Here is a 27,289-nt window from a genome sequence, read left to right on the forward strand (position 1 = left end):
GAACTTGGAGCTCACTCATCAGTCCACTAGGTAATCATGTCTCCATCTGCCCAGTGCGTGCTGCCACATCTGGCTTTGTATGAGGTGTTATATGCACCTAAGTTCTCCTGATGTGTAGCAGGTGCTGTACTGACTGTCATGCTCTAGGGCTTTGTCCAGGTAGTAGCATAGCACCAGCACCTCACTGCTTGCTGTTGGAGCTTACCCCATTACTGAGGGACACTTTTGATTACTCATTTGCTACCTGATGGGCATTGGGACCTTGGTGACTGGGGCTACTGTGAACATTCTCACACAGTTCATGTGTGGATATACTCTCCTCCCTCTTCAATTGATGCTTAGCTCATAGTGTTTTATCCCAGCTTTAGGTTGTTTTGTTTTGAGACGTGGTCTCTTTATGAAGCCCTATCTGTCTTGGAATTCTGTATGTCGAGCAGAGGTCAGAGAACCATCGGTGTCTTCCTCCAGTGCTCTCCACCTTAATTTTTGAGACAGAGTCTCTCCCTGAACCTGGAGCTCATCTGTCTGTCCATCTCCCCAGGAAAAACTCCTTTTCTTTTTTTCTTTTTTTTTTTTTTTTTTTGGAGCTGGGGACCGAACCCAGGGCCTTGTGCTTCCTAGACAAGCGCTCTACCGCTGAGCTAAATCCCCAACCCCGAAAAACTCCTTTTCAAAGGAACTGTGTGTCCATTGCCCTGCCTTGCGTTTGCTAGTGCTTTGTTTGTGGCTGTAGCCCCTGGAGTGAGGTGAGGTGGAAGCTCGCTGCAGTGGACATGGGGAACTCACTGACTGTGTATAGCGGGAGCTCACTGTGCTTCTGTCCCCTAGAAGCAGACCAGGCTGGCCTTGAACCTGCCTGCTTCCCTCCTGCTTTGATTAAGGGTGTGTGCCACCATTGCCTGGCCTGAGCATCTTTTTTGGTGCTTATCACCCATTTGTTTTGGTTCTTGGTGACACGCCAATGACTCTTTTGCCCATTTTAAACCAGTTTGAACATGCTCTAACTGGGCAGGAAGGGTTCGTTGCATTTTGGGATGTAGTTATGTATCAGATTCATGGTAGGATACATGGATTTGCATTCCTCAAACTGATACAATTTCTCCCCTATGTTCTCTGGAGAGATATTTTAAGTTTGGACTCATGAGAATTTAGGCCCTGGAGTCCCACCATCCACACTGCACGCTAGAGAAAGCTGGTGGTGTTTTTAGAGGTCTGAGACCCGAGGGCAGTGTGAGATACAAATGTCTTGAATTGGGAACATGGAGAGCAGAAGATCCTGTCCTGTTCAAGCAGTCAGACCCAGGGAAGGTAAACATCACCCTCCTTTTTCTGCCTTTTGTGAGGCCCTCTGCTGATAGGATAAGGGCCGTCCCTTCACTCAAAGGCTCATCCCATCTAACCCTGTCCTCACAGATGCACCAGCAATAATGCTTCATCACTCCTCTGGAGACACAAAACCCACTGCTGCCACACTTAGGGAATCACACTTAGTGGAGATCACTTGGAGACCCTGTGAGGTGCCATGCACCTTCTGTGTTAGCTGGTAGGAAAGGGACCTTTGGGAAGCAAGCCCAGTTTTGTCTTCTCTGTTCAGGGGGCACAGGAACCCAGATGTGGCCCTTTCCTGGCGCTAAGCACACTGTTCCTTGAGTAGTCTCTTCAGGTCAACTGCTGCCCTTCCTTCCGTGTTCATAACGTGGTTGTGAATCATCGATGTGCTCCACCTGCCACTTTAAGGAGAAAGAGCAGGCTTGTCTAAGTACTGTCCTTGCTTTTCTGAGTGGAGGGAAGACTTAGCCCCATCTATTCTTGTGTCTAAAACATTGCCAGCCAAACGGTCAGTGCAGATCCTTTTAAGACTCGAACATAAGCTACATTCCTCAGGTCCCAAGCTTTTGCTTGCTTGGGTGCAGTACTAGGCTGCCAGACCAAGGGAGGGCACCATGGGCTGATAACTTGGGTAAACATGGCGCTTCTACCTCCTCCTCCCAGCTGAGTTTACACTATGCAGAGAGTTGGACAGCTTGTTTTCTTTCCCTTGGAGCCCTCTCTCTGCACTCCTCTCCAGCTGCCTTCTTCCCCACCCCCAAAAGTAACGTGATCTCCTAGGCCACTGTGCAGATTCCTTTAGTCTTAGGGAAAGAGAGGAAAGACATTAACTGTTAGCTTCCCAGTTCCAAGTTAACCAAACCCCAGTAGCAAAGCACAGTGCTGCTGGCCTTGAAGCAAAAGGATGATAGGGTAACAGAGTCCATTTGGGCTTGTAAGTTCCCCCGTGAAACTTCTTATTTCACAGATGTTAGCTCTAAGGATGTAGGGCTTTAATAGTTTCATATATATATATTTTTTTTATTTTATTTATTTTTTATTTTTTTGGTGGAGATAGGGGCTACCAGCTGATGCTGACCTAGAATCCATGATCTTTTTGCTTCAGTCTTCTGAATGTTAGCATTTAAAGGGTTGTGCTAACATTGGCTATGGAGACTTAAATCTTTATTCAATATTCAGGTGAGAAGAAAACAAAATAGTATTTCAAATAATCACAAATTATTTGACCCTCACTGCAGAATGAACCCAAGGACAGGAAAACAGACATTTGTGCAAGCATGAAAAATAACTACAGTTGAAATTGGGCCTTAGAATAGAACAAGAGTGCTCTTGGGCTCTGTGTTATTTGTGTTTAATAAGATTCCTATTTACAAGCAAACCTTAAGATGCCCATGTGAGTGGATGTAAGGACTTGGAGCCTGGATCCTCATCAGCGAAGCTGAGACCTGTTCACTGAAACAGTTTTAGTTTTTCAGCCCAATGTCTTCTTGATTACCTCACACCCTGATGGCCGTGTGTGTGTGTGTGTGTGTGTGTGTGTGTGTGTGTGTGTGTGTGTGTGTGTGTGTGTGTACGTGTGTGTACGTGTGTGTGCATGTGTGCGAGCGCCTTGCATTGAGGTCCCAGGCCAACACTGAGTGTTTTCTCCAGTCACTCTCAGTTTTTTAAGGCAGGGCCTCTCACTGAGCCTGTAGCTCTTAGTTGGATAAGAGGCTGTTAAGCAGACCCCAGGGGTCTTCCTGTCTCTACCTCCACAGTACCAGGGTTACAGACCTCCCACTAGGCTTAGCTTTTAGGTGGGTGCTGGAGATCCAACCCCAGGTCCTGTACATGCATGACAGACACTACTGACTAACCCATCTCCTCACCATCACATTCTTGTTAATTATGGGGTCTAGTGGATGTTATCTGTGAAGAAAACTTAAGAAAGGGCTTTAGGGTTTGGGTTCCATCCCTGGTTTTGCTACCAAAGTGCGGGTGACTTGATGCAAGTTGTTTAGCCTCAAGCACCGCTGCGACACCTGTAAGATGCACAGAGCTGTCTATGAGAAGGGACTGTTTCTCCATCCCTCTTCCTGCCCCACTGAAATGACAGGAAGGTTTTGCTGCTTTGAGCCTACTTTACTGTGGAGCCCAGCTAGACCTCAGACTGATGGCAGTCTTTCTGACCTCAGACTCCTGAGTCCTAGGACTGTGAGCATGAGCCACACATAGAAATATAGTTTTTAAACTGAAGATGTGTAAGGATAAAGGGAGCCTGAAGGAAGATGGAAGTGAGTAACAAATGCAGCGTGTGCTGGGGAATGGGAGGCAGCCCAGAGCGGCAGCCTGACCTCTGAGAGCCCTGTACACTGGTGGGGAACTGAGGAACGCTCAGGATTGGAGAGGGTAACCTGCAAAGGTGTTGAGACTTCTCACAGGGCCCCCAGCCCTGCACGCTACTCCACCTCAGTCACATGAGATGGCGTGTTTCCCATAATGCTGTGGGCTCAGGAGCCTGCTAAGCAGGCTGGATTCAGGTAAGCCTGTGGCTAGTCATAGTGGTATAGTTAAGAATGGGGTTTGTTGTTGAAAGTCCGCACAGTGGTGAGATGCCCAGCCTCTTCCAGGGCCTGCTGGGCAAGGCCTTAGCAGACAACAGATTGAAAAAGTGGAATGGCTCCAGAAAAGTGCCCCCAGATCCCAGCAGTGGGGGCTGCTCAGCTCTTTCCCTCAAAGTGTGGTACCCCCTTCCAGATCCAGGACTTAAGTCTAAGTCCTTGTAGATAATGAATGAACACCCAAGTTTCACTGAAAATTCTGAGAATTCTCTAAATGATTAGAAAAAGTGAAATAGATGCACAAAACCCAGGAGCTCAGTGGGAATAGAGACATGCAAGAGGGGCTCGAAAGGACATGTCTTCTGGTCCCTAGGGACAGCACAGCATCAAACAGCATGTGCTACCGACAGCAGAAGAAAAATACTTTTTGTTGTTGTTGTTTTTGTTGTAAATCGTTGTTCTGTTGTTCGTGTAACAGAGTCTTAAGTGGCCCGGGTAAGCCTTGAACTCACTATGTAGCTGAGATAGCCCTGAAGTCCTAAGCATCAATATTTTACTAATAAAAACATTGCCTGGGCAGTGCTGCCTTTAATCCCAGCACTTGGGAGGCAGAGGCAGGTGGCCCTCTGTGAGTTTAAGGCCAGTCTGGTTCACACAGTGAACTCCAGGACAGCTAAGGCTATAGAGAGGCCCTGTGTCAAAAAACAAACAATTGGGGTTGGGGATTTGGCTCAGTGGCAGAGCGCTTGCCTAGGAAGCGCAAGGCCCTGGGTTCGGTCCCCAGCTCCGAAAAAAAGAACCAAAAAAAAAACAAAAAACAAAAAACAAAAAACAAAAAAAACCAATTATAACTCCAATTTAAAATTTTACCAAAGATTTGAAAATCAAATTTACCTTAAAATGTAAAACATAAAGACATGTACAAGAAATCCAAGGAAGACAATAATGAGGTTAAAAGCCCCTTCCAGGGTGAGAGTGTCCAAGTGGCAAGAAGTTCAGAAAGAGAATTAAGTAATAATAATAACAACAATAAACAGAAGTTAGAAGACAGTTATAAGAAAAAATTGGGGCTGGTGACATGGCCCAGCGGTTAAAGGTACTTGCCACACTAGCTTGGGGCCTGAGTTCAATTCCCAGAATATATAGAAAGATAGAAAGGCAGAGGTGAGTCTGCAACCTCCACAAGCATGCGGTGGCACACATACTCTCCTAACACTGATCGTATTTCTTTAAAGGGAAATCTTCAGAGCTTAGAGAAGTGCTTTCCTAAACTCATGATGTCACTCTGATCTAGATAGCTCTTGGGTACCCAAGTACTGTTTATGAAAGAGATCTACTATCTACTCCAAGACACATCATTGTGAAGTTTATGAATGCCAAAGGGGAAAGAAAATTCTATTCTAAAAGTGTTCTAAGAGAAAAGCAAGCTATTTTATGAAGGCTCAGACGTCAGAATAGGATTGCATTTCTAAATGGCGATCTTGTAGACTTAGAAAACAATGGAGAAATATCTTCAAAATTAGGGAAATTATTCCCCACCCTTCTTTTGTCTGCTCTCTAAGTGCTGGGATTAAGATGAATGCCACTATTACCACTTTGTGGGAAATTCCAATTAGCTGAGGATTCTATACCCAGCTAGACTGTCACAATTGTATTCAGGTCTGCTTTAGACCTTTGTGTAATGCTGCTCTACTGAGTTAGTAAGTGATGTGACTTAGTGAGCCCAGAGCAGCAAAGTGTTAAGATTAGACACCCAAAGGAGGCATTTCTGTGACCAGACCAGAGTACGCTGCAGGACTAGTTTTAGTCTTTGTGTCTCTGTCACTCCCTTCTCACCTCTCTTTTCTCCCTCCCTCTCCCCTTCCTCTCTTTCTTCCCTCCTTTCTCAGTAGGTTTTCAGAGTATACCCTGACTGGCCTAAATCCCCTATGTGACCAGGCTGGCCTTGAACTCAGAGATCCACCTGCCTCTGATGCTGGAGTGCTGAAATCAAAGATGGGTGCCACCATGCGTAGGTTTAATTTTAATCTTAAGACTATTAAAAGAACCTTCATGCTGCTTGATTTTTTTAGCAGAGTGTATATATTACGTTGATTAAAAGTAAAAAGTGATTAACATGGATGCACTATTATTCATCAAACTAAGTTTTGTTTTGTTTTGTTTTGTTTTTTTTCGGAGTTGGGGACCAAACCCAGGGCCTTGCGCTTGCTAGGCAAGCACTCTACCGCTAAGCTAAATCCCCAACCCAGGTTTTTTTTTTGACCAAATAGGTTTATACCCTTTACTTATAAAATATAGTAAAGTCATGTATATATATAGTATATGAGATTTTTGTTTTGTTTTCTAAGACAGGGTCTCCTTAGCCTAAGTTGTTCTCTTGATCTTTTGCCTCCACCTTCCAAATTATGAAGTTTTCTAGAAAGAGAATTTGCTTTGGGTCCTCACTGAGAATCACAGTCTAGACATCCCAAGAGGATGGACCAGACAAGGAGCATTATGATATGCAGGACAGCCTGCAGTGTGCATGTACACGGTGTGTTGAGTCTGGAAGAGGCTGGTGAAGATGAGGGTGGAGGGCTGGTTACGTCTAAGTCTCAGTCTCCCAAACGTCAGCTGTAGATGTCAGGTAGGCTCTATGACATTTGAACCCGAGCAACCCCGACTCTACTCTCCTTCCAGAGCGTCCTAGTTAGGGCTTTACTACTATGAACAGACACATGACTAAGGCAGCTCTTAGAAGGAAGGACATTAATTGGGGCTGCCTGTTCAGAGGTTCAGGCCATTATCAAGGCAGGAGCATGGCAGCGCCCAGGCAGTCATGGTGCAGGAAAAGCTGAGAGTTCTACATCTTCATCTGAAGGTTGGTGAGAGAAGACTGGCTTCCAGGCAGCTAGGATGAGGGTCTTAAAGCCCACACACACAGTGACACACTTCCTCCAACAAGGCCACACTTCCAAATAGTGCCATTCCCTAGGCCAAGCAAGTACAAACCACCACAGAGCTAATTCATGTTGTGCTGTCTCCAGTCATTTTTTTAAAAGATTTATTATTTTTTTTTATATATGAGCACACTGTCACTGTCTCCAGACACACCAGAATAGGGCATCGGATCCCATTACAGATGGTTGTGAGCCACTATGGTTGCTGGGAATTGAACTCCAGGACCTCTGAAAGAACAGACAGTACTCTTAACCACTGAGCTGTCTCTCCAGTCCCATCTCCAGTCATTCTTGATGCAAAGTATTCATTTGTGTCTCAACATACACCCAGTACTCATGCAGGAGTGCTGTCCTTAACTAGTGCAGAGTTCTCTGGAAAATGCTATAGCAGCCACTATGCACCTTCTGTATTAAGGCCTCCATATGTTATTTCCACTGTGGAGACCACTCTTAGGACACTCCCACTACCTCACGGATGAGGAAATCGGGGCTCTAAATGAGGCTGTCTGCTCAACCCACAAGTACCTGCTGAGACCTCAGAAGGGGAAGGTTAGGGACCTAGAGCATGCAGGGCACAGGCAGGACAGTCCTGGAGGGTCCCCCAGCACTCCCACCAGAGTGTACCTTCCAGGTAGCAGTTGGAGGACAGCCCTTCTTGGGTTTGCAGCCCACCAGCTTCAAGCAGGTCTCCAACATGGCCTAAGCTTATCCAAGCTCTACAGCTTGGCCTTGTCAGTTGCCTGACTGGAGTCACTGGACCTTAGTGATCCATGACTGCAGACAAACAGTTATGACTGAAAGGTTCCAAGAGTTACCAGGGACATGCGTCCTTGTAGGGCAGTGAAGTGGTGTAGCTATTGTGATCAGCTCCACACAGACAGATGGTCCAAGCTAGAGAAACTGGCCAACAGTGAGAGGCTGTGGGCTGTATTGGCTCAACTTGTGAAACAGACCATCCCTGTTCCTTCAGCACAACCAGCTGTGCTGAAAAGATGCAAGGTTCAGCTGTGGAGGGCCCAGGCCGCCCCTCTAGCCAGACTCACCTACCTTCCTCCACTCCCACTCCCACTCCAGTCCCTCTACCACATTCCTGCCTCCTCTTGACCCACTGCTATGGTGGGTGCCTGCCCCATTTTAAAAAAGAGATTGAACCCCAAATTTAAAATAAATCCAATCTAAAATTTTAGAGTCCCTCTTTTATTACTTCTACTGTGATGTATTTCTTAAATCTACAAGTTGTTTTCAGATGAGTTCCAAATTCATGGAGTTTGTCTGTCCATCTGCCCGCCCGCTGGCTTGCCCGCCCATCCATCCATCCATCCATCCATCCATCCATCCATCCATCCATCCATCCATCCATCCAGGTCTGTCCCATTCCTGATAGGATCCAGTAGCAGCCTTTCCTTCCTTCTTCCAAAATGGCCCCTGGTTGGGTCCTCTGGGGCTTTAGCAGTTTAGCCCACACATTCTGAATCAGTAGGCTGCAACACAGACAGGGTTCTGCTGTGCTCAGACATGGAAGCTTAGGTGCCAAGTTCTTTTTTTTTTTTAATATTTATTTATTATGTATACAGCAATCTGCCTGCATGTATGCAGATATGTGCTTGTACACAGCACTCTCCCTATCTTGCAAGAGTTCAAAAGCTATAGCTGGATAGAAGTTCAGTCAGTTTGTGTTTGTGTGCAACTTGGCAATGGCTACCATGAGCGCTGCTGCTTGAGTGTGTTGCCTGGCCTATTGAATAGTTTTTTATCTTAATTGTAACGAATCTAGACAATTTAGAAGCATTACTCACCTTGAGAGAGGATTTCAGAGGATAAGGTCATTGCCATAAAAGTAGAATATTAGTAGTAGTCATTAGCTTTTAAAAACAGGCTTACATCCCAGCATGAAGTCCAGCACACGTGAATATCTGACTTGTATTAAAGAGTATTCAAGGATGTGGTTAGAATTTCAGAATGCCCTTTAATGTGTAGTTCTTGGCATTAAGCTGCCAATCTGAATATAACCCTGTGATCTGATATGCTCTATGACCGACTTTATTATAACCTGATCCAAGACCCTTGGACTTTCCAAGTGGTAGCAGAACAGGCAGGCCCTGCATCGTGGGAAGTGGCGGCACCTCTCTCAGTGTTACTTTTGGCATCACGTAGAGGTTGGCGGGATCAAGACAACACTAGTCAGCATGTGGGAGCTCGCAGAAAATGGTCTTCCAGGATCAGGAAAGTATCCAGTTGGGACCGTGGTCTCTTGGTCACTCTGGTCCTTTTCTCCAGAAGATTGAGTGGCATGAGTTCTGGGTACTTGTGAGGCCTAGTCTGGCACCTGTATTAGCAGCAAAGTAGGTCCACTTGGCTTCAGCACAAATACATGTTAGTGTTGATTAGCACAAAAAGTGTGTGACATCCTGGCTGAGAGGCCTGTCCCAGACACAGACGTGGCACTCTTGATTACACCTGCTGTTTTAGGTAGACCTAAGTGGAGACCTGCTCCTTCGCTGTGCAGATGCTCCAGACATCCTAGTAATCAGTATTGTAGGGTAGCCCAGCTGGGAACCAGGGTCCCGCCCTGTCCCCTATCCTTGCCTGTTTTTTTGGGGTGGGGGTTATTTTTAAAGGGTTTCACTGTATAGCCCTGGCTGTCCTGGAACACTATAGACCAGGCCGGTCTCCAACTCAAAGACCCACCTGCCTCTGCCTCCCAAGTGCTGGGATCAAAGGCGTGCTCCGCCATTGCCCAGCTTTTCTTTCTTTTGGAACCAAAGTCCTTTAACCAAATTTTTCTCTGAAACAGGTCATAACTTTTGCCATGTGATCATGGCTCTAGCTACCCAGTGCTGTCCGCTTAGTAGCCAAGAGGCCAAACTTTGGAACCAGGCAGATCCTAGTTGAGCACATGTCTTCTGGTTTCCACCATGTGACCTTCTAGACTGTCTATTTTCACATGAAGAACCAGGGTCAGGATCTGACTTTCCTCACAGGGTTACAGTGCACAGGTCCCATGGGTGGCAAGGCACATGGAATACTTCTCATAGAGAACCATCCCAGTACAGGTCATCTCTTCAAGTGCAAAGATTGGACCAGACTTGGTTATATGGCTTATCTCATAAGTTTATTTTCCCTTTGTCATTAGAACATGGGTGAGTTTTTATTAGATTGGCTGTAGTTGGGGTCCTTGTTTCCCACCAACTTAGTGCCAGTAGCCCACTGCTATGACCATTGCTTAATTAAAATCTTGTTGGTAACCTCTGGTAAGCCAGCGTTTAGGAAAAGGCAAAAACACCGTGAAATGAATTCAAACGCTGATTACCCGTGGCACTGAAAACAGAGGGAAAGTTCTCCTGAAAATGAGGTCAGGAAGGGCCGCCTCTTCAGCCCACAATGAACATGCACTGTAGAGACAGTTCCCTAAACTAAAACTCACATCTCCAGGTCTAAACGGATGGTTGGAGCAGCGTCCGGTATTAGTGGGGTCCAGCCCTGACTGTTCACATACCTCAGACACCCACTTTAGGTTTAATCACAGTTGCTCCCCAAATATAAGCGAGATCAGTCTTGGTAAGTGGAGAGGAATTTGCATTTCCACCGACCTTCCTGGACACGCGGCAACAAGGGCTGCGCCACCCTGGGAGGGCGTGGAGCCTGCCTTCTGCCTGGAAGGGGTTAAGGGGCGGGCGGGGCGGAGCGCAGGGCCCTTTGTTACGGGCCTAGGCGGGAGGCGGGACGCGGGCCGGGGCGCGGGCCGTGCTGGGAGCGCGTAGAGCGCGGCCTGGCGGGGCTGGGGGCCCAGGCGGTGGGGCCTTCGCCGTGGCCGCGGGACCATGTTGGAGATCTGCTTGAAGTTGGTGGGCTGCAAATCCAAGAAGGGGCTCTCTTCGTCCTCCAGCTGCTACCTAGAAGGTAAATCCCGGCCTGGGCGTGGGGACCAACCAGGAGTGGCCTGCCCACCCGCTTTCTGTGCATTCTAGGTTCCTAGTCTTCTCCCTCTGAGGCCTCCGCGGGTGCTGGTGGCTTTTTCTGACTTCCAGAGAGAGTGAGAGAGCCGCGGCTCTGGCGCTGGCAAGGTCCCAGCGCATGGTGTGGCTCCTGCCCAGAAAGTTTGAAAAAGCCAGCGCTACAGGCCTTTAGGTCCTCGTGAGCCCACGTTGTGGCGTTTCCACTGCCAACTGGGAATTGTGTCACAAAGGTGGACCTCCACCAAGTGCCGCGTACAAAGGGATCCCGCTCTACCATTTATGGGTACAGAATTTCGTGTGAACTTTCCACCCCCACCCCCACTTTTCTGCAGACCACGAAGAGGTCTTGGGAATTCTCTCTTTTCAGAAGGGAAAGAGAATGGTTTTGCTTGTATTTCCAGGAGTTTCGAGCATCTAGTTTGGTGGTTGGTCAGGGAGCCCCTCATGTTTTGTTCTTTGCTTAAACTTAGAATCCGGAACCTGTTGCTTTTATCTGCTTTACCCTGTTCCTCTAATTCCATGCCTCCTTCCTGTTGTCTTTAGTGTTTAAGTCTAAAAGGATGACAAGAGAGAAGGCTGAGGGGACGGTACTGGGGACTGGGCCTGGCAGGCCTGTTAGAGTATGGTTGACTCTCGTAGGCACTGCTGCTTTCTTCAGAAGGGCAGAGCTCACAGATGTGCGACGCCCTGGCTTTTCTGCCTCTTCCACGTAAGAGTCAAGATAGGGCTAGAAATGTAAAGTTTACTTCAGAACAGCTTGGACTTCTCCCGTTTTGAATTGTAAAGAATTGAAGACTTTTCAATACCTAACCTGCTTCCCCACCCCTCCTCCCTCCCAACTCTTCACTCAAAGGCCTACAGCCCCTCCCAACCCATGTCTACTTAAGTGCCCAGCACAGGTGGTACATGTTCTCCCTCTGCTACAAGCTGTGCATTTGACTCCAGGGACTGGATTCCTCAGAGGAGCTTGGTGTGGATGGCTGAGCTCAGGGCCTAACATCAGAGGGAGGAAGATGGTTTATTTGTCCCCAGAATTGGCATCTGAGGGGCCAGAGTCATCCTCAGTTACTGTGTTGCTTATTTTTTCCAAGTTGCTCCACATTCTACGCACATCTCTCCTCCCCATCTGTATCCAGTTAGTCAGAGGCACTATCTCCATTTTGAGGCCGCTGGAGGCGGAGATGAATGGACTTTTGTAACTGCAAAGTTAGGTCACATCACAGCTTTGCTTAGGTCTCAGCTTGTTCCTGGGGGTAAAGTAGAGTTTAGTGACTATCTGGTTGGTTTAATTCTTGTTTTAGGAGGAAAAAAAATCCATTTTTATTCCAACATACTTTAAATTGAATTCTAGCATTGCCAAGTTCCAAAGAAGTGTTGTTCTCACTTTGGTTTTGTAAGGCCTTGTCCAGGAAGGTGTCTCTCCAGGAGCTCTTTCTGCTCACTAAGTTCAAAAAGGTAGAAGGAATTCTTGTTTTGTAGCTGACGGAATCAAGCCAGCCTCAGTGTAATTATGTCTTGAAGACGGAAGTGCTGTCTGTCTCTGGGGAAGAGAGCTGTTGCCAGAATCTGGGGAAGTAATCTGGGCTTTTCATTTTTTGCTTACATCCTAAATCAATCAATCAGTTCATTGACACCCACTCGGGGACCTAGGCCTCCCAGGCCAGGGAGAGAATTGAATATGGTGAATTTTCCATTATTACCAAATGTACACTCCCTGCTCCTTGGGCAGAGAAGGCATGGGCAGCAAGACAACAGTAGCAGTTAGAGGGCTATCGTGGGCCACGCATTGTCTGCACTCCACATGACCTCACTTCCTGACTTCCTGTGGTGGTTCTGGCTATCTCATCTTGTAGATAAGAAAATGAGGCACCAAAAAGTTAGGTGATGTCTCTGAGATGACAGAATTAGCAAGTGGTGGTCCCAGGATTTGAACTTATACCATCTGGGAATCGCTGTGAAAGAAGGAAGGAAGGAAGGGAGGAAGGGAGGGAGAGAGGGAAAACAAAGTCAGTCGGTAAGTTAGTCTTTTGGGCATTGGAAGCCAGGGCCTTGAACTACACCCATAGGCCCCTGCCAACTTTTGAATTTCAAGACAGGGACTTGCCAAGTTGTCCAGTCAGGTTGTGGACTCAGTCTGTAGCAGAGACAGGCTTTGCACTTGGCATCCTCTTGCCTCAGCCTGCTGAGCACCTAGGCTGGCCCAGAAAGCCCACTCTTAGCCTCTCTGTGCTAATAACGGATCACTTGTCTCCTGTGGGAAATACTGTGGATCATTCAATGCTGTCTTCAGACGAGCTCAGCTAGGGCCTAAGCTAGACCAGTCTTCCCTTTCTGCATCTGTTATTAGGAAAACATCTACTTTCATAAAGCAACAGGACCATTAACAATTTTAAGCAAGCATAAGAATACTTGTAAGGAAATTCTGAAAGAATATTTAATGGAAATTAATTGGCTCTCCTATTCTCTTCCTAGAGGCAATTATTATTTTTTGGTTTGGTTTTCTAAGAGAACTGTGCCCCTCTAGAAGTAGCTTATATTTCTAAGAACCCTTTGTGATGCGGGAATTTCGCTCTTCTGAAGTCTCTGTCCAGAATGACTATCAGCTTTAGTCTTTGGTCCACCTTGAACCCCAGTGTTGTCAGTGTTCCTTCTCTGTGAACTTGGGTCTCCAGGTCTACTCACCGCCTTGCCTGTATCCATCCGCTAGTACAGGGATGCGTATGGACTCTGTGAGCTCTGTGCGGTCTGCAGAGTGAACTCACGTTGACCTTTCTCATTTATTTGAAGAGCCCGCTGAAGCTTCTCAGCTTGAGACTGTGCAGCCAGCACCTCCTGCAGTGCCAGCCGCATGGCTCTGCTTTTAGAACTGGGCTCTGAGTCCTCTCCTGAGCTCACCACTTTTGTTCCCTTGTTCAGGAACAAGAGGATCCCAAGCTCTTTCTGTTACCTAGCAGGTCAATCTTGGTCATTTTGGGTTATGTTAATATCATTGAGCTTTTTCAATGTGACAGTTTGTGACCCCAGACATCCTCACTTATTTCTCAGACTAGCCCTGTTGATTTCCCAAGGGAAGACCATCAGAGCACTTTGGTGACAGCACTTTAGAAGTTGGCTTTAAAAGATTCCCCCTTCCCCAACCCCATCCTACCCTGACTTGCTTGGCTTTCTTTTCTTTTGTTCAAGTCAGGAGACTTCCTCGTTCTAGCCTGTGGGTTGCTTTAAGGACCCATGAGAATCCCAGTTGACCACTTGAAAAACAGCTGAGGCAAAAACGTGCATTTCCACTGAACTGTTGGGGGTTGCTCCTTGGCGCCCTCAGACATTGTTAGGCTTTCCCTTCCAAGTCCTGGCAGCATCAGACCTCCCCTCCCACCCCTGGGTCCCTGAAGTAGACAGTTGTGGAGCCAGGCACCCCCAGGAGCCAGCCATCCTCTCAGATGATTTAGCTGGGGTGCTCTCTGAGCAGCTGACATAAAATGAGGCTCACAGTAGTCTCTACCTCATTGTTGAGAGACATGTAAATTGTTCAATCCAGCGCCTGTCACTGAGCAAGAGCCAGTAACTGTAAGCTGTTGTTATTGTAAACAGATCTTTAGCAATTAAAAAAAAAATGGAGACTTTACCCATTTCTTTAATGGCTGAAGTAATGATAGAATTGAGTAGACTCACCCATAATTTTTCTTGTTAATAAATTATTTCAAAATTTAAAAATAGATACGCAAGAAAATTAATGCTTTGTCTTCTTAGATTTTAGAATTTAATTATCTTATCATTTTTTTATCTGCGTGTCTGTGCATCATATGTGATGCCTGGCGCTGTGTGGAGGTCAGAAGAGGGCTTCTGATCTTCTGGAATTGAAGTTGCAGATGGCTTGAGCCACTGTGGACGTCGGGAATGCCTCTAGAAGAGCACCTAGTACTCTTAGACACTGAGCCATCTCTTCAGTATCCTCCTTCTTCGAGGATCCTTGATCCTCTCCTTAGTCCATCCCATGGTGAATATTTTAATGGTACAAGAAGCATTCCCGGGGTTGGGGATTTAGCTCAGTGGTAGAGCGCTTGCCTAGGAAGCGCAAGGCCCTGGGTTCGGTCCCCAGCTCCGGGGGAAAAAAAAAAAAAAAGAACCAAAAGAAGCATTCCCATTGATTTTTGGTCAGTATCTTTCTTTTCTGCCAAGGAAGAAATATTTCCACAGCCCTGGGCATTTACAAACTAAAATCCTGTGCTGCTCAGAGCTTTTAAAAATTGTGTCATTGTGGAGGTTGGAGAGATAAGTCAGCAGTTAAGAGCACTGACTGCTCTTCCAGAGGGTGCAGGTTTAATTCCCAGCACCCACATGGCAGCTTCTGACTGTGGCTCCAGGTCCCTCACACAGATATCTGTTTGGACAAAAAACACCAGTGTAAGTAGAAAGAACTGAGTCTGGAATTGAGCTGGTATTGTTGCTGATTTGAGGTGGGTGTGGGAAAACAGGAATAGATCGGTTTAAAAATGCGTCACTAAGCCAGGTCAGTGTTTGTGCTTGCAACCCTAGCATGGGGTGGGGCCGACGCATTAGGTCATGAGAGGGTCTTTATACATACATGTGTACACACATTCATAGTCAGCACACACAAACACTCAGCACTTATGAGCAGAGGAAGATGGTTCCCTCCCTATGAGTTTGAGGCCAGCCTGATCTACAAAATGAGTTCTAGGACAACCAGGGCTATTTAGCTAGACCCTGTCTCAAAACCAAAAAACTATCTCCCTCGCAAACCCACCATGTCCATATGTATGTAGACACACACATGTACACACACAAGCACAAACATCATGCAAAACTAGAACTAAAGATCAAATGAGACACAAATGGTTTTCCTTCATAATCATAATTCATAGAACAATTCATAAATTATATTCTTAATTTTCTGTATTTATCTCTTTTGAAGTTGTCTTCCAGTCTCAGCCTCTCAGTGTTGAAATTATAGGTATAAGTCAGCGAGAATACTGTCCCCCAGCCCCACCCCCGGAGATCTTACATCATCAAAAGCAGATAGTTAGGAACCCCCTTGCATGTATCACCCACCTTTAACAGTGGTCAAGCTGTGTGATCCTCTTTCCTTGCATGGTGAAGCTGTAGTTGCAGAAGTAACAGAAGGGTCACTTGCCTTTTTTTTTCTGTGTCTGTATATAATATGTGTGTGATGTGTGGGAATGCGGATAGACATTGCACATATCTGCATGTGTGGACATCAGAGGACAGTTTTGGCTGTCAGTCCTGGACTTCTACCTGGTTTGAGACAGGGTCTTTTTGTTGTTACTGTTGGTCTGTGTGCAGCTGACAAAAGCTTCCAAGGAAACAAACTCGGTTCCTAATGCCCATGTTGCAGTCACTTTCCCCACAGAGTTCTCTTCCCCAGCCAGCCCTTTCCTTTTGAGAATATAACTTTGTCCGCAAACGAGAACTGTTCCTCAGACACTCAAGTCCCTTTTCCTATCACATACTGCTAAGTGCTGGTGGGTAAGTGGAGAGGGCAGGAAAGGAAGAGGAGGAGAAAGAAAAGGAGAAAAAAGAGACTTCTCCCAGGAGACAGGGAGACAAAGACAACAAAGTCAGGGGAGAAGAAGGAAAATAGAGGCGGGGAAACTGGGTGTGTGCAGACACATAGGGAGGTCAGCCAGCAGGAGGGACAGACAAGACACTGGGACAGGTACAGTGTGATGGGTGAACGTGCTGGGTGAGGGTGGGGACAAGGATGACTGGAGAGCTGGAGAGCCTCACCTAGTAGGTGAGGTCACCTCCCTGGGGTTATGTGGTCTCTCATCATGGGTCATTAGCTAGTGCTCACCAGGGAGTAACTGGACTTGAACCTCCCGTCTGAGTCTATAGCGCTCCAATGTTTACTCCAGCCCCTTACGATGTAGCACATTTTACACAGTCATCTTAAAATTGACTTTGAGGGGGGTTGGGGATTTAGCTCAGTGGTAGAGCGCTTGCCTAGGAAGCGCAAGGCCCTGGGTTCGATCCTCAGCTCCGGAAAAAAAAAGAACCAGAAAAAAAAAATTGACTTTGAGGGGTTGGGGATTTAGCTCAGTGGTAGAGCGCTTGCCTAGCAAGCGTAAGGCCCTGGGTTCGGTCCCCAGCTCCGAGAAAAGGAAAAAAGAAAAAAAAATTGACTTTGACTCTGGGTGCAGGTAGAATCAGACGTGACTTTTTGGAGCCTGAGTCCTGCCTGTGTGTGTGCATGCATGTGTGTCTTTGTCAGTGTTTCTCAGTGATCCAGATTAGCAATAAAAATGCTAATGGCAGTGAGACCTTATGAAAGAGTTGGCTACCATTGAGTGGTCCAGTTCAGCCAGGTCCCAGGGAACCCAGAAGACAAAAGACAAAGAACCTCAGGATGAGCATGGAGTCTGTCCCTAGCTCTCAGTCCATTCATTGTCCACAGCCTGAGACAGTAAAAACCCTGTGTTGTCATCAGGCTCACTATGGATACTTGGGGTCTGCAGCCAGTGCAGGGACTTCTGGGATGGTCCATCGAGACACCCAGGGCTGCACCGCTGTCTCCCTGTTTGATTTGAAAGCACAGAGAGATAGGGTTTTGTGTCCTGCCCTGTTTTAAGATCTTGAGCATAGCTTACATTTTGTTGAAAACAGTCCCTTGTGTCCCCGGGCTGTGTTAGAGGGTTTCTGGACAGACAGGCTGCTTTGCCCTACATTTTTGCTGGCTTTCTTTGAGTTAACTGATTGTTTCAGTGCACTTTTTCATTTCTGACCTAAAATTACTTTGCTCCCTGCTAACAAGCATGGAGGGTTCTGTGTCTAAGCTTCCCAGCAGTGCGTTGTGTTGGGCTGCACTGACCCCTCCTGAGTCTAGTTGGCTGAAACTGTTGGTGTCCTGGAGACAGGCTTGGGAAGGAGCATCTTTGATACAAAGTGTGCTGAGATTTTAATCTAGTTTGTCTATGTCAGAACCCAAGCCAGGGAATGCGGGAGGGTCCTTATCATCTGATAGCTGGTGGCAGAGTCAATACCAAGTGCTCAAGTGTGGGTCCAGAGGGAGCCATAATAATGCAGGGGCGCAGAGGTAGGAGGGAGGTCCAGTGACAGATAGGAAAGGCAGGAGGATGTTTCAGGCTGGGAAGAGCCTGCCACTGGATTTGGTGAGATCAGTCAGGAGCAGTCAGGTGACACAGCAGGGGCTGGGGAAGTAGGACTTCAAGGGGTGGGAAGGTGGAAGAGCACAGCCCCACCTGGAGCCCTCGGACCTTGCCACCCGCTTCAGGAGGGGCCTGAAGTGTCCTACCATGGGTAGGGCTGGTAGTGTCACTCTCTGAGGCCTGTGTAGATTTAAGAGCAGTGTCCAAAAAGCTCCCCACAGCTACGTACCCTGCAAGGCACAAGATGATCTGAGCATTGCCTGGGTAACACTGCTAATAAAGGGTGGCTGGCCAGTAACAGGTAGCAAGTAGTCCGACTGGTGTTTCAGAAGGACATGGCAGGCAGTGTGGGGTGGGGGATGGATGGATACTGTGCTGACATGGGCCTGAGTGACAGGTGCTCTGAGAGGTTTTAGAAGATGGTCTCTATTTTAGATTCTTTAGAAGGCTGTCAGGTGACTGAATGGATGAAGTGCTTGCTGGGCAAGTCCTGTGACCTGGGTTCCACCTCAGAACCCACATAAAGGTCAAAGGAGTAAACCCACTGCAAAGAGCTGTCCTTTGACTCCCACATGCAGACACACATCCCAAATCATAATACTCATAAACACTAAAATTCAAAAATATTTACTCATTTCCACCAATAGTATTATAGATTATTTAAACAATAGATTAATTTTTAAAAATGGTTTGTTTTCATTTTTATTTCTATGTGTGCCACATGTGTGCAGGTTCCCACACAGAGTGTTGAATCTCCTGAAGTTGTAGTTACAGGCAGTTGTGACCCCTGCCCGCCCCTGCTATGTGGGTGCTGGTGACCTAACTCCAGTCCTGTGCAAGAGCAACCAGTGTTCTTAACCACTCAGCCCTATCGCCAGCCCCAACAAGGATCCGTAAAGGATGATACAAGAGGCCTTCCTATTTTTTTTATTTTTGGGAACAAGGGTTGTATCTTCAAAAAGGTTAGTATTTGGGTTGTTTGGCAGGATCAGAAGTTCAGAGGTTCAGGGAGAATTCTCTTGTTTTAATTGTCTAGGTAAGTACATTGTAATAGATTGCAAGGCCTTGGGATGACTTTAAAAAAAGAGGATGTTTTTAAAAAAAGAGGTTTCCCTAGAATCCTATTTCCTAGTACCTATAATATCAGAAGAAGAAAGGAATACATGATCATTTAAAGAGAAAGTTGCACAGTATGTGTTCTCTCTACACCGGCCCCAGGAGGCTCTTCATGTTACTGTTTTGGTCCCTGGGTATCACTGGGACACCTCAGCAGCCCTGTGCAGGAATTGTTACTCTGAAGGTCATGGGAGCCGGGGGGTGGGGGGTGGGGGGTGGTCCATGACCTTGCCAGGGTCACCTTGCAAAGAAATCATCTTTGCTTCACTAGTCTCTGGCCGGAACACAGGAAGCACAAGACGGTAGCCATCTCCAGCAGAAGTCAGTTCCACACATTACAGCTGCAGAGGGGCTCACACTGTCACTGCCTCAGTGATGGTGTTACTTGGCCTTTCTTAGCAAAGGTGTTCATAAAGAAGCATGTTTTTATGGAGATCAGGGTGTCAGACTGGCCTTGGACCATCCCCTTCTTTGCTGAGCACTGCCTCTGTCTCTGGTCTCCTCTCCCTGAGGAGACCCCATCTGTAGAGACAGCCCCTCTTGGGCTTTCACTTTTATATCTATCCAGCTTTCATAGCTGCTTCTCAAACCAGGACTGGCACGAGGCCACCGATGGCTCTGGTGTTCTTACCTCTCCACTCCAGTTCCTCTATACCCCATGACTCTGTGTTTCAAGGTGCTGGGAAAATTGGGTTCTGGGTGTGAGGGTAATACAAAGGCTGTATTTAGTTAAGAGTGGCTTTGCGGGGCTGGGGATTTAGCTCAGTGGTAGAGCCCTTGCCTAGGAAACGCAAGGGCCTGGGTTTGGTCCCCAGCTCCGAAAAAAAGAACCAAAAAAAAAAAAAAAAAAAAAAAAGAGTGGCTTTGCTTTTTCAATAATCTGAACTGTGGGCGAGGGTCTGAGCTACAAGAGGGATGGAATGGCTTTCAGCAAGTTCACATTGTGGGAAATAAGACTTTTCCTCCAGGCTTACATTATGAGGAACGCATGAGGCAGTTACAGACTGACGTGAGAATATTCTGAGCATGACCTCATCAGCCGGAACAGAGAGGAGCTAAAACATGAAGCCCTCTCTCCTTTTCGAAGGGTCTGTTTTACAGACCTGCGCATTGCGTGGATTCCTCTAACCAGAGGAAATCTCAAAGGGGCCACCAAGGAAATAAAGTTACATTGGCAGGAATGAGCGCAGGAAATGGGACTGTGTGCTCAGGAGCATACCCTTTTCTGACCCTTTCCCAAAGGAAGTGTCTCCCAGGGCCCAAGGTGAGGGCCAGGGGGAGTGCTGTGCAGCTGGCTGCCCCACACTCAAGAGGACCTGGGGACCGGTGCCAACAGGAAGGCTGGAGCTTCCTGGGGATGTTTTTCCTGGAGGCTGATTTTCCCATCTCCCTGAGACAAGAAAGTCTCCTGCACCTGGGTCTCAGGGCAGCCGCTGGCTCCCCTCACCCCTCACAGTGGTCTAGCCCAGATATGCTACATCCAAGGATCTTCTATAAAGTTTTCATCAGTGACTCACAACCTTGAAGAGGGATTTCTTTTTATTTTAATAAAAAGGATCTTTAACTTAAAGACCCAAACAGTTTCCCTAGAGTACTGTCCAGACAAGCCAATCATGCACAGTTTCATGGCATGGTTCCACTTGAACTTGCCAACGGAGCCCGGGTTTCCTAGCAGTTTGGAGGCAGTTCTCAGATGGCACCAATTCATGGTGCTGCAATAGGCTGATTAGCAGCTCTTGCTGAGTGTCACTGATGGGCGGCAACCTCCTTACTAACAGCAAGAGAACAAAATGGTCTTAAAGGGGACAACGGGCACATTTAAAAATCCAAATTAAATATATTTAAAATGTCATTCAAAAGGACACAACAGAAAGTGTTTGTGGTAGAGAAGAGAATTAATCAGTGGTGTGCGTTGAAAATTGTCTGAGAATGCAGTCAAAGACTTGCTGAGGGAATAGGAGGAGGGGAGCTTGTCGAGGCATCTTTGTGAGTAAAGCTTTCAGGCTTGGTGGTGGTGATGCTGTGGTTTCCTGACATTGGACTGGCAGAAAGTTAATGTCTTGAGCAACAAAGATTTGAGTACATTCTGCAGCTTTGGCCTGGTGAGCTGTGATCATTTTTACAGTTGACGAGTATGGCTGACTATGAAATGAAGAAAGTAACTTGGCACTGATGCACTGTGAGTCAGTTTTGACATCAGCCTGGACTGGGAATTGGCTGGAAGGTTTTGTTGCTGAACTGAGGCTGCACTCGATGTCTCCATCCAGAGGCATGCATGAGCAATACTTCCCTTTGGGCTTTGGCTGTTAACTGGAGGAACAGGATTGGGGGATGGGGTAGGGGCGGGTGAGAGGGCTTGGAGGCTATCCTGTTGGATCCAGGCAGCTGCAGGACAGTTTTCTAACAAAGGCTTCACCCCTACCTACATTGTCAGCTTCTATCCCAGCCTTGGGGACAGGCCTGCTTCCCTCCTCACCTCTGGGCAGAATGTGTCCTGCTTACTCCAGGTGTTTTTCCAGGCCACTTCCCCTGGTTATGTAACTCTGATCAAATCCAGATGCAGCAGAATGTTTGATAGAAGAGGTCAAATGGCGTTTGAGAAGAAAAGCACTTCTGTACGCGTGACACAGCCTTCATTTCCTGTATGGGCCCAGCCTTCCAACGCGCTACACTCTGGCTCCGGGTTGGGGCATGCGGGGAAACACATAAGTGCTCTTTTAGGACAGTGGGAGGAGCCTCTTCCCAGAGCTACTCATTTTAAATTGTCTGTTATGTAAGCACCCTGACTCCTACTTACATGCCGTTCTAGTGCTGGGATTGGGGGCTGATTATAAAAAGAACCTGGTCACGTTAACACATGAGCTATAACAGAGGAGAGCGGGGAAAGCTGACAGTCTTGTGACCCCCTGCACTAAGTCAGCTCACATCTTGGTGTAGTTTCTTCTGGTACTCTTTGCTTTTTATAAAATTGGGATATTGGGGTTGGGGATTTAGCTCAGTGGTAGAGCGCTTGCCTAGGAAGCGCAAGGCCCTGGGTTCAGTCCCCAGCTCCGGGGGAAAAAAAAAAAGAAAAAAAAATTGGGATATTACTATATATGCCAGGGTATAATTTAAAGTTTTAATGAATGTGTTATAAACATATTCCCAAGCCATTAGAGAGTTTTTCAATGAAAGTATTTTGTTTATTTGTGATACTGAGAATCAAACCCAAGGCCTCACATTCCAGGCTGGTGTCCTGCCCCTGAGCCCTGTCTAAAACATCCCAATTGGACTTTGAAGTGTCCCGTTTTATGGATGGGACATAGCTTGTTTTAAGTTGATCAGTGTGTGTTTTGGACCTTCCTGCTCTTTTGTCTTTTACATTGGTGAGCACTGGTCATTGTTTGTATGTCTTGGGATAAATTGCTAAAGATGTTGAAAGATCGTGAGACTGAGGTGATTTGCCCTGGACCCTGCAGTGCACATGGCTGCAGGAGGCACTGTAGAGGGCTGCCTGCCGTCATGACATCTCACCCACCACATGCCTGCCACTGTTCAGAAGGGCCCACTGGTTTGAAGGATTGCCGCTCTTCAGTCCTAGCGAGGCATCACACTTTCCATGTATAATGATGGTTTTTAGTTCCCCACGAGTTGTTTGTTTGTTGGTCTTGTTCATCCTTTAGACATGTCTGCTTTCCCTCCCTCTCTTCCTCGTCTCACTGTGTACCACTTACCTAGCCTAGAACACACTCCATGGCCCAGGATGGCCTCAAACTCACTTTGTGACTCTGATTGTTTGTATATGCTTGGTCTAGGGAGTGGCACTACTAGAAGGTTTGACCCTGTTAGAGTAGGTGTGCCACTGTGGGTGTGGGCTTAAGACCCTCATCCTAGCTGTCTGGAAGTCAGTATTCTGCTAGCAGCCTTCAGATGAAGACGTAGAACTCTCAGCTCCTCCTGCACCATGCCTGCCTGGATGCTGCCATGTTCCTGCCTTGATGAAAATGAATCTCTGAACCTGTGAGCCAGCCCAATTAAATGTTGTCCTTATGAGAGTTGCCTTGGTCATGGTGTCTGTCCACAACAGTAAAACCCTAACTAAGACAAAGTTGGTAGCAGGGACTGGGGTATTGCTGTGATAGACCTGACCATGCTTTTGTTTGGAAGAATGTGGATTTTGGGACTTTGAATTTGGAAAGCCATGGAATGCTTTAAGTGGGGCTTAATGAGCCATCCTGGTAGGAATATGGAGGACACTGGTGCTCAGGGTTCTTTGAACTGTGTACGCCCAAGAGGTTTCAGTGGAGAAGAGCTTTAATATGTGGCCGAGAGACTTCAGCGGGAACTTGCTCTCACACTAGCATAGAGAGTGCTGGGATGGCAACTGTTGTAGGCGGTGGCAGATTATAGAGATGGGTTATGTCTGTTTCTGAGAAGGCTCATATTGGGTGATGAGTTTGATCACATTTATTTGGGGGGATATGTCTGTATGTGCATATGCCGTGATGGGTATGGAGGTCAGAAAGCAGCTTCCTGGAGTCAGCTCTCTCCAACGAACCAGTGGGTTCTGGGGATCAAACTCAGCTTGTCAGACTTGACAGCTATTGCTTTTACCTGCTGAGCCATCTTGCCTGCCTGCATGAGTGACTGAATGAATGAGTGAGTGAATGAATTTACAGGCTTAAACTACTGGGGACCAGGAATGCCTTAGTTTCTTTTCTATTGCGGTGGCAGAATGCCATGAGCAAGGCAACTCATAAAGTGTTTAATTTGGGGCTCATGGTTCTAGAGGGTGAGAGTTCATGGCAGTCATGGTGGGGAGTGTGGCACAGGCAGGCCATTGCCAGAGCAGGAGCTGAGCTCATGTCCTGACCTGGAAACAGGAGGCAGAGCTGACTGAGAATGGCATGGATGTTGGGAACCTCAAATGAAGTCATACCTCATAATCCTCCCCAAACAGTTCCATTTCTGAGGACCAGACCGAGCATTCAGATATTCAAGCATATGGGGCCCATTCTCATGTAAACCACCATAAGGAACTATCAAGGAGATGAAAACGTTTAGTGCTTTGCAGAGTACTTGACAAAGACAACTAAATATTTTATTATGTAGAACATCTAGATGTTAAACAGTGAATTCAGCTCAGCTCTCCCAAGTTCTCTTCCAGGTTCATTTGCCTCTTCCTTGTCTTACAGAAGCCCTGCAGAGGCCAGTGGCCTCTGACTTTGAGCCCCAGGGTCTCAGCGAAGCAGCTCGATGGAACTCCAAGGAAAACCTTCTTGCTGGGCCCAGCGAAAATGACCCCAACCTTTTTGTGGCACTCTATGATTTTGTGGCCAGTGGAGACAACACTCTCAGCATCACTAAAGGTAAAGGAAAGATGGCAGGCAAGGGTGGAGGGTGTGGCTGGAGTGGCCTGCCCTTTGCTCCCTGAGAGGGCAGCTTTACAGTCTGAAAGCAGAAATGCCTGCGAAGAGCCTCGCACCCACCCGTGGGAGGCTCCAGGGCAACACACTTCCTGTATTCCTACAGAAGATGCCTGAACCCCTCGCTGGAAACATGGGGGTTTTCTACTGTTTTTAATTCCCCAAGCAAAAGCCTTTTTTCCTTAAAACATTTTCTTGTAATGGGAATGAAACTCTTGAGTAAACTTGTATGACCTTAGATGCCAAGGCAGCGTTGTCCCTTGTGTGCTCCTGACCAACCAGAAAATAAGATGTGCTGGAGAAAGGTTAGCAAGAAGAAAGCCGGTCCTAATGATGTCTGTTTATTCTTTCCTCTAAGGCGAGAAGCTCCGGGTCTTAGGTTATAATCACAATGGGGAGTGGTGTGAAGCCCAAACGAAAAATGGCCAAGGATGGGTCCCAAGCAACTACATCACCCCTGTCAACAGCCTGGAGAAGCACTCCTGGTATCACGGGCCCGTGTCTCGAAACGCTGCAGAGTACCTGCTGAGCAGTGGGATCAACGGCAGCTTCTTAGTTCGGGAGAGCGAGAGCAGCCCGGGCCAGAGGTCCATCTCGCTGCGGTATGAAGGGAGGGTGTACCACTACAGGATCAACACTGCCTCTGATGGCAAGGTGGGTAACACCCCGACTGGGACCAGCAGTGAACTGACGGGCTGTGGGAGGCACAGAGGGGAGCGGGTGGTAGCCCAGGGCGCTGAGTTATTCAGCAAGGCTCCATCAGGGTGCCTCATGCCTGTAGTCCCAGCAGGAGGCCTAGACGAAAGGATCAGGAATTCAGAACTCTCCTTGGCTGCATAGTGAGTCCAAGGGCAGCCTGAACTGCATGAAGACCCTGTTCCAAACAAACCAGGCAATGTCGTCGGAGTCCTCCAAGTAGACAGCAGACGCTTCCATTAGTTTCACAAATATATGAGCTGTGTTCTTATTTAAACCACCACAGCCTCTGAACCAGGGTTGGTGGGGGCGGTGGGTTGGGGGTGATCGGCTCCATGTGACACTTGCCTAGCATGACCATGTGTTCTCGTGCAGAACTGCAGTTAATGCAGATACATTTTACACACACACACACACACACACACACACACACACACACACACTCTTTTTTGTTTGATTTTGAGAGAGGATCTTGCTATGTATGTAATGCTGGCTTTCCTGGAACTTACTATGTAGCCCAGGCTGGCCTTAAACTTGTGGCAACACTCCTGCCTCTGCCTCATGAGTGCTGGAATGACAAGTGTGCCCTGCCACACACAGCCTGCTTCTCATTTCTATGTAATGTATGTGCATGATTTCAAATGATAAACTCATTACAATGAAAACTAATTCTGTCTCCTAGCTCAGTCTGCTCACTGTTCCAGCTCCTTTCAGACTTACCCAGTGTATCATTTTATGCAGCAAAGACACTTAATGCCTGCACACTCACACACCTGGCCATTCCCCATGGGACAGGGTGTTTTGGAGAATTTCGCAGTGGCGCATGAAGACCTGCCTCTGTCAGGGTCCTGTGGTGGCTTACACCTAAAAGCCCAATTCTTGGGGTGGTGAGGCAGGAAGATTGCTGAGTTTGAATACAGCGAGGAGACATAGTGAGCCACAGTGTAAAGACAGCAACAAAACCAAAACCAGTCTGTGACCTGCTACATTGTTTCTCTGCACTGGTGTAAGCGTTGGCAAGATAAAGGCTGAACTAAGCAAAGGTGACAGACATGCCCTTTAAAGCCACCATCTGCAGCACTTACTCCATCCCTCTCACAGAGGCCCATGAGAGCTCATTCTCCCTCACCAGGGTTAGAGCATCTCAGCAGACCACACACCACCTTTGTTACGGGACTGGATTCCTACCCATGTGCCATTCTTGCTCCACTTATTAAGTCTGTCTTTCTCCTGCTTAGAGAAGTCTGTGGGGCGCACTTTCAGGTGTGTGGAGTCTATGGGTCCCCTGATTGTTTGCTTTAGGGTGAGACTTGGAGAATCTTTTCAGCATTTCCCCAGCGGCTCGAATTCATTTGTATCGAGTGGGCATCTTTACAGTCCCCTCCTAGAACTTGCTCTGCCCACCAGGCTGGCCTGCCCCTGCCTCCAGAGCACAGGGATGAAAGTCATGTGCCACCATGCCCATCCATGTGCCTCTCTGATTTCTTTCCTCCTGCCTGTCTCTAGGAGCATCTGTAGTGTAGCACTGTGGTTTCAGTGATGTTTTAACTCCTTTCCCCAATGCTGACCAGATGCCCAACCGAAGCGACTCACGGAAGGAAAGGTCTGTGTATTTTGGCTAGTCCTGGTGGGGCTGGCGTATCCGTAGGTGCTGCTGTTGCTCATATCCCAGAGAACGGAGAAGCAGAAAACAGGAATGCACTGACTTTCTCTATTCCCTGTTGTTCAGTCTGGGACACCAGTCACTGGGACGTGCTGCCCACATTGACTGGGCATGGTCTTCCCCCACAGTCCATGCTGGAGACTGTCACAGAAACACCCATGCTGTGCTTCACAGGGAACTGCCCTACGTGTTTGCTAACACAGGCAGGCTAGCCACTAGGTGTTTATGCTAGAGACTGGACTCCAGGGTGGTGGCCCTTTGAAAGAGCCCTCAGGCTACAGAGTGCCTCTTCCCTGAAGGTGGGTTTCTAGAGCTGTCTGCTTGCTCCCACTTGCTCTCTTTTTACATAGCCAGCTGGGCTGCTTCAGGATAACCACTGAGGTCCGCACTGAGCAAAGCATTGCTGTCTCGTCCCCAGAGTCCTTTAGTCACCAACCTCAGAACAGCGCAGTCAGGTAGCTCTAAGGCAGCTCTGTAGCTTGCGCTTGGGCTGAGTACTGGGG

The 27,289-nt window shown here is 47.5% G+C and overlaps 1 protein-coding gene across 2 annotated transcripts in view; it reads left to right on the forward strand.

Annotated features, from left to right (window-relative positions):
- The window catches only part of Abl1 (ABL proto-oncogene 1, non-receptor tyrosine kinase), a 103,386-nt gene that overhangs the window by 53,820 nt on the left and 22,277 nt on the right, over window positions 1-27,289 (forward strand). The window contains exons 1-3 of one of the 2 annotated variants that reach the window (XM_087652721.1): window positions 10,536-10,708; window positions 24,197-24,370; window positions 24,786-25,081. In XM_087652721.1, coding sequence (XP_087508847.1) covers window positions 10,630-10,708; window positions 24,197-24,370; window positions 24,786-25,081 — 549 coding nt within the window. In that variant the 5' untranslated portion in view covers window positions 10,536-10,629. 2 annotated transcript variants of the gene reach the window in all.

Source organism: Rattus norvegicus, chromosome 3, assembly GCF_021556685.1.
Source record: "Rattus norvegicus strain SHRSP/BbbUtx chromosome 3, alternate assembly SHRSP_T2T, whole genome shotgun sequence".
Classification (NCBI taxonomy): Eukaryota; Metazoa; Chordata; class Mammalia; order Rodentia; family Muridae; genus Rattus; species Rattus norvegicus.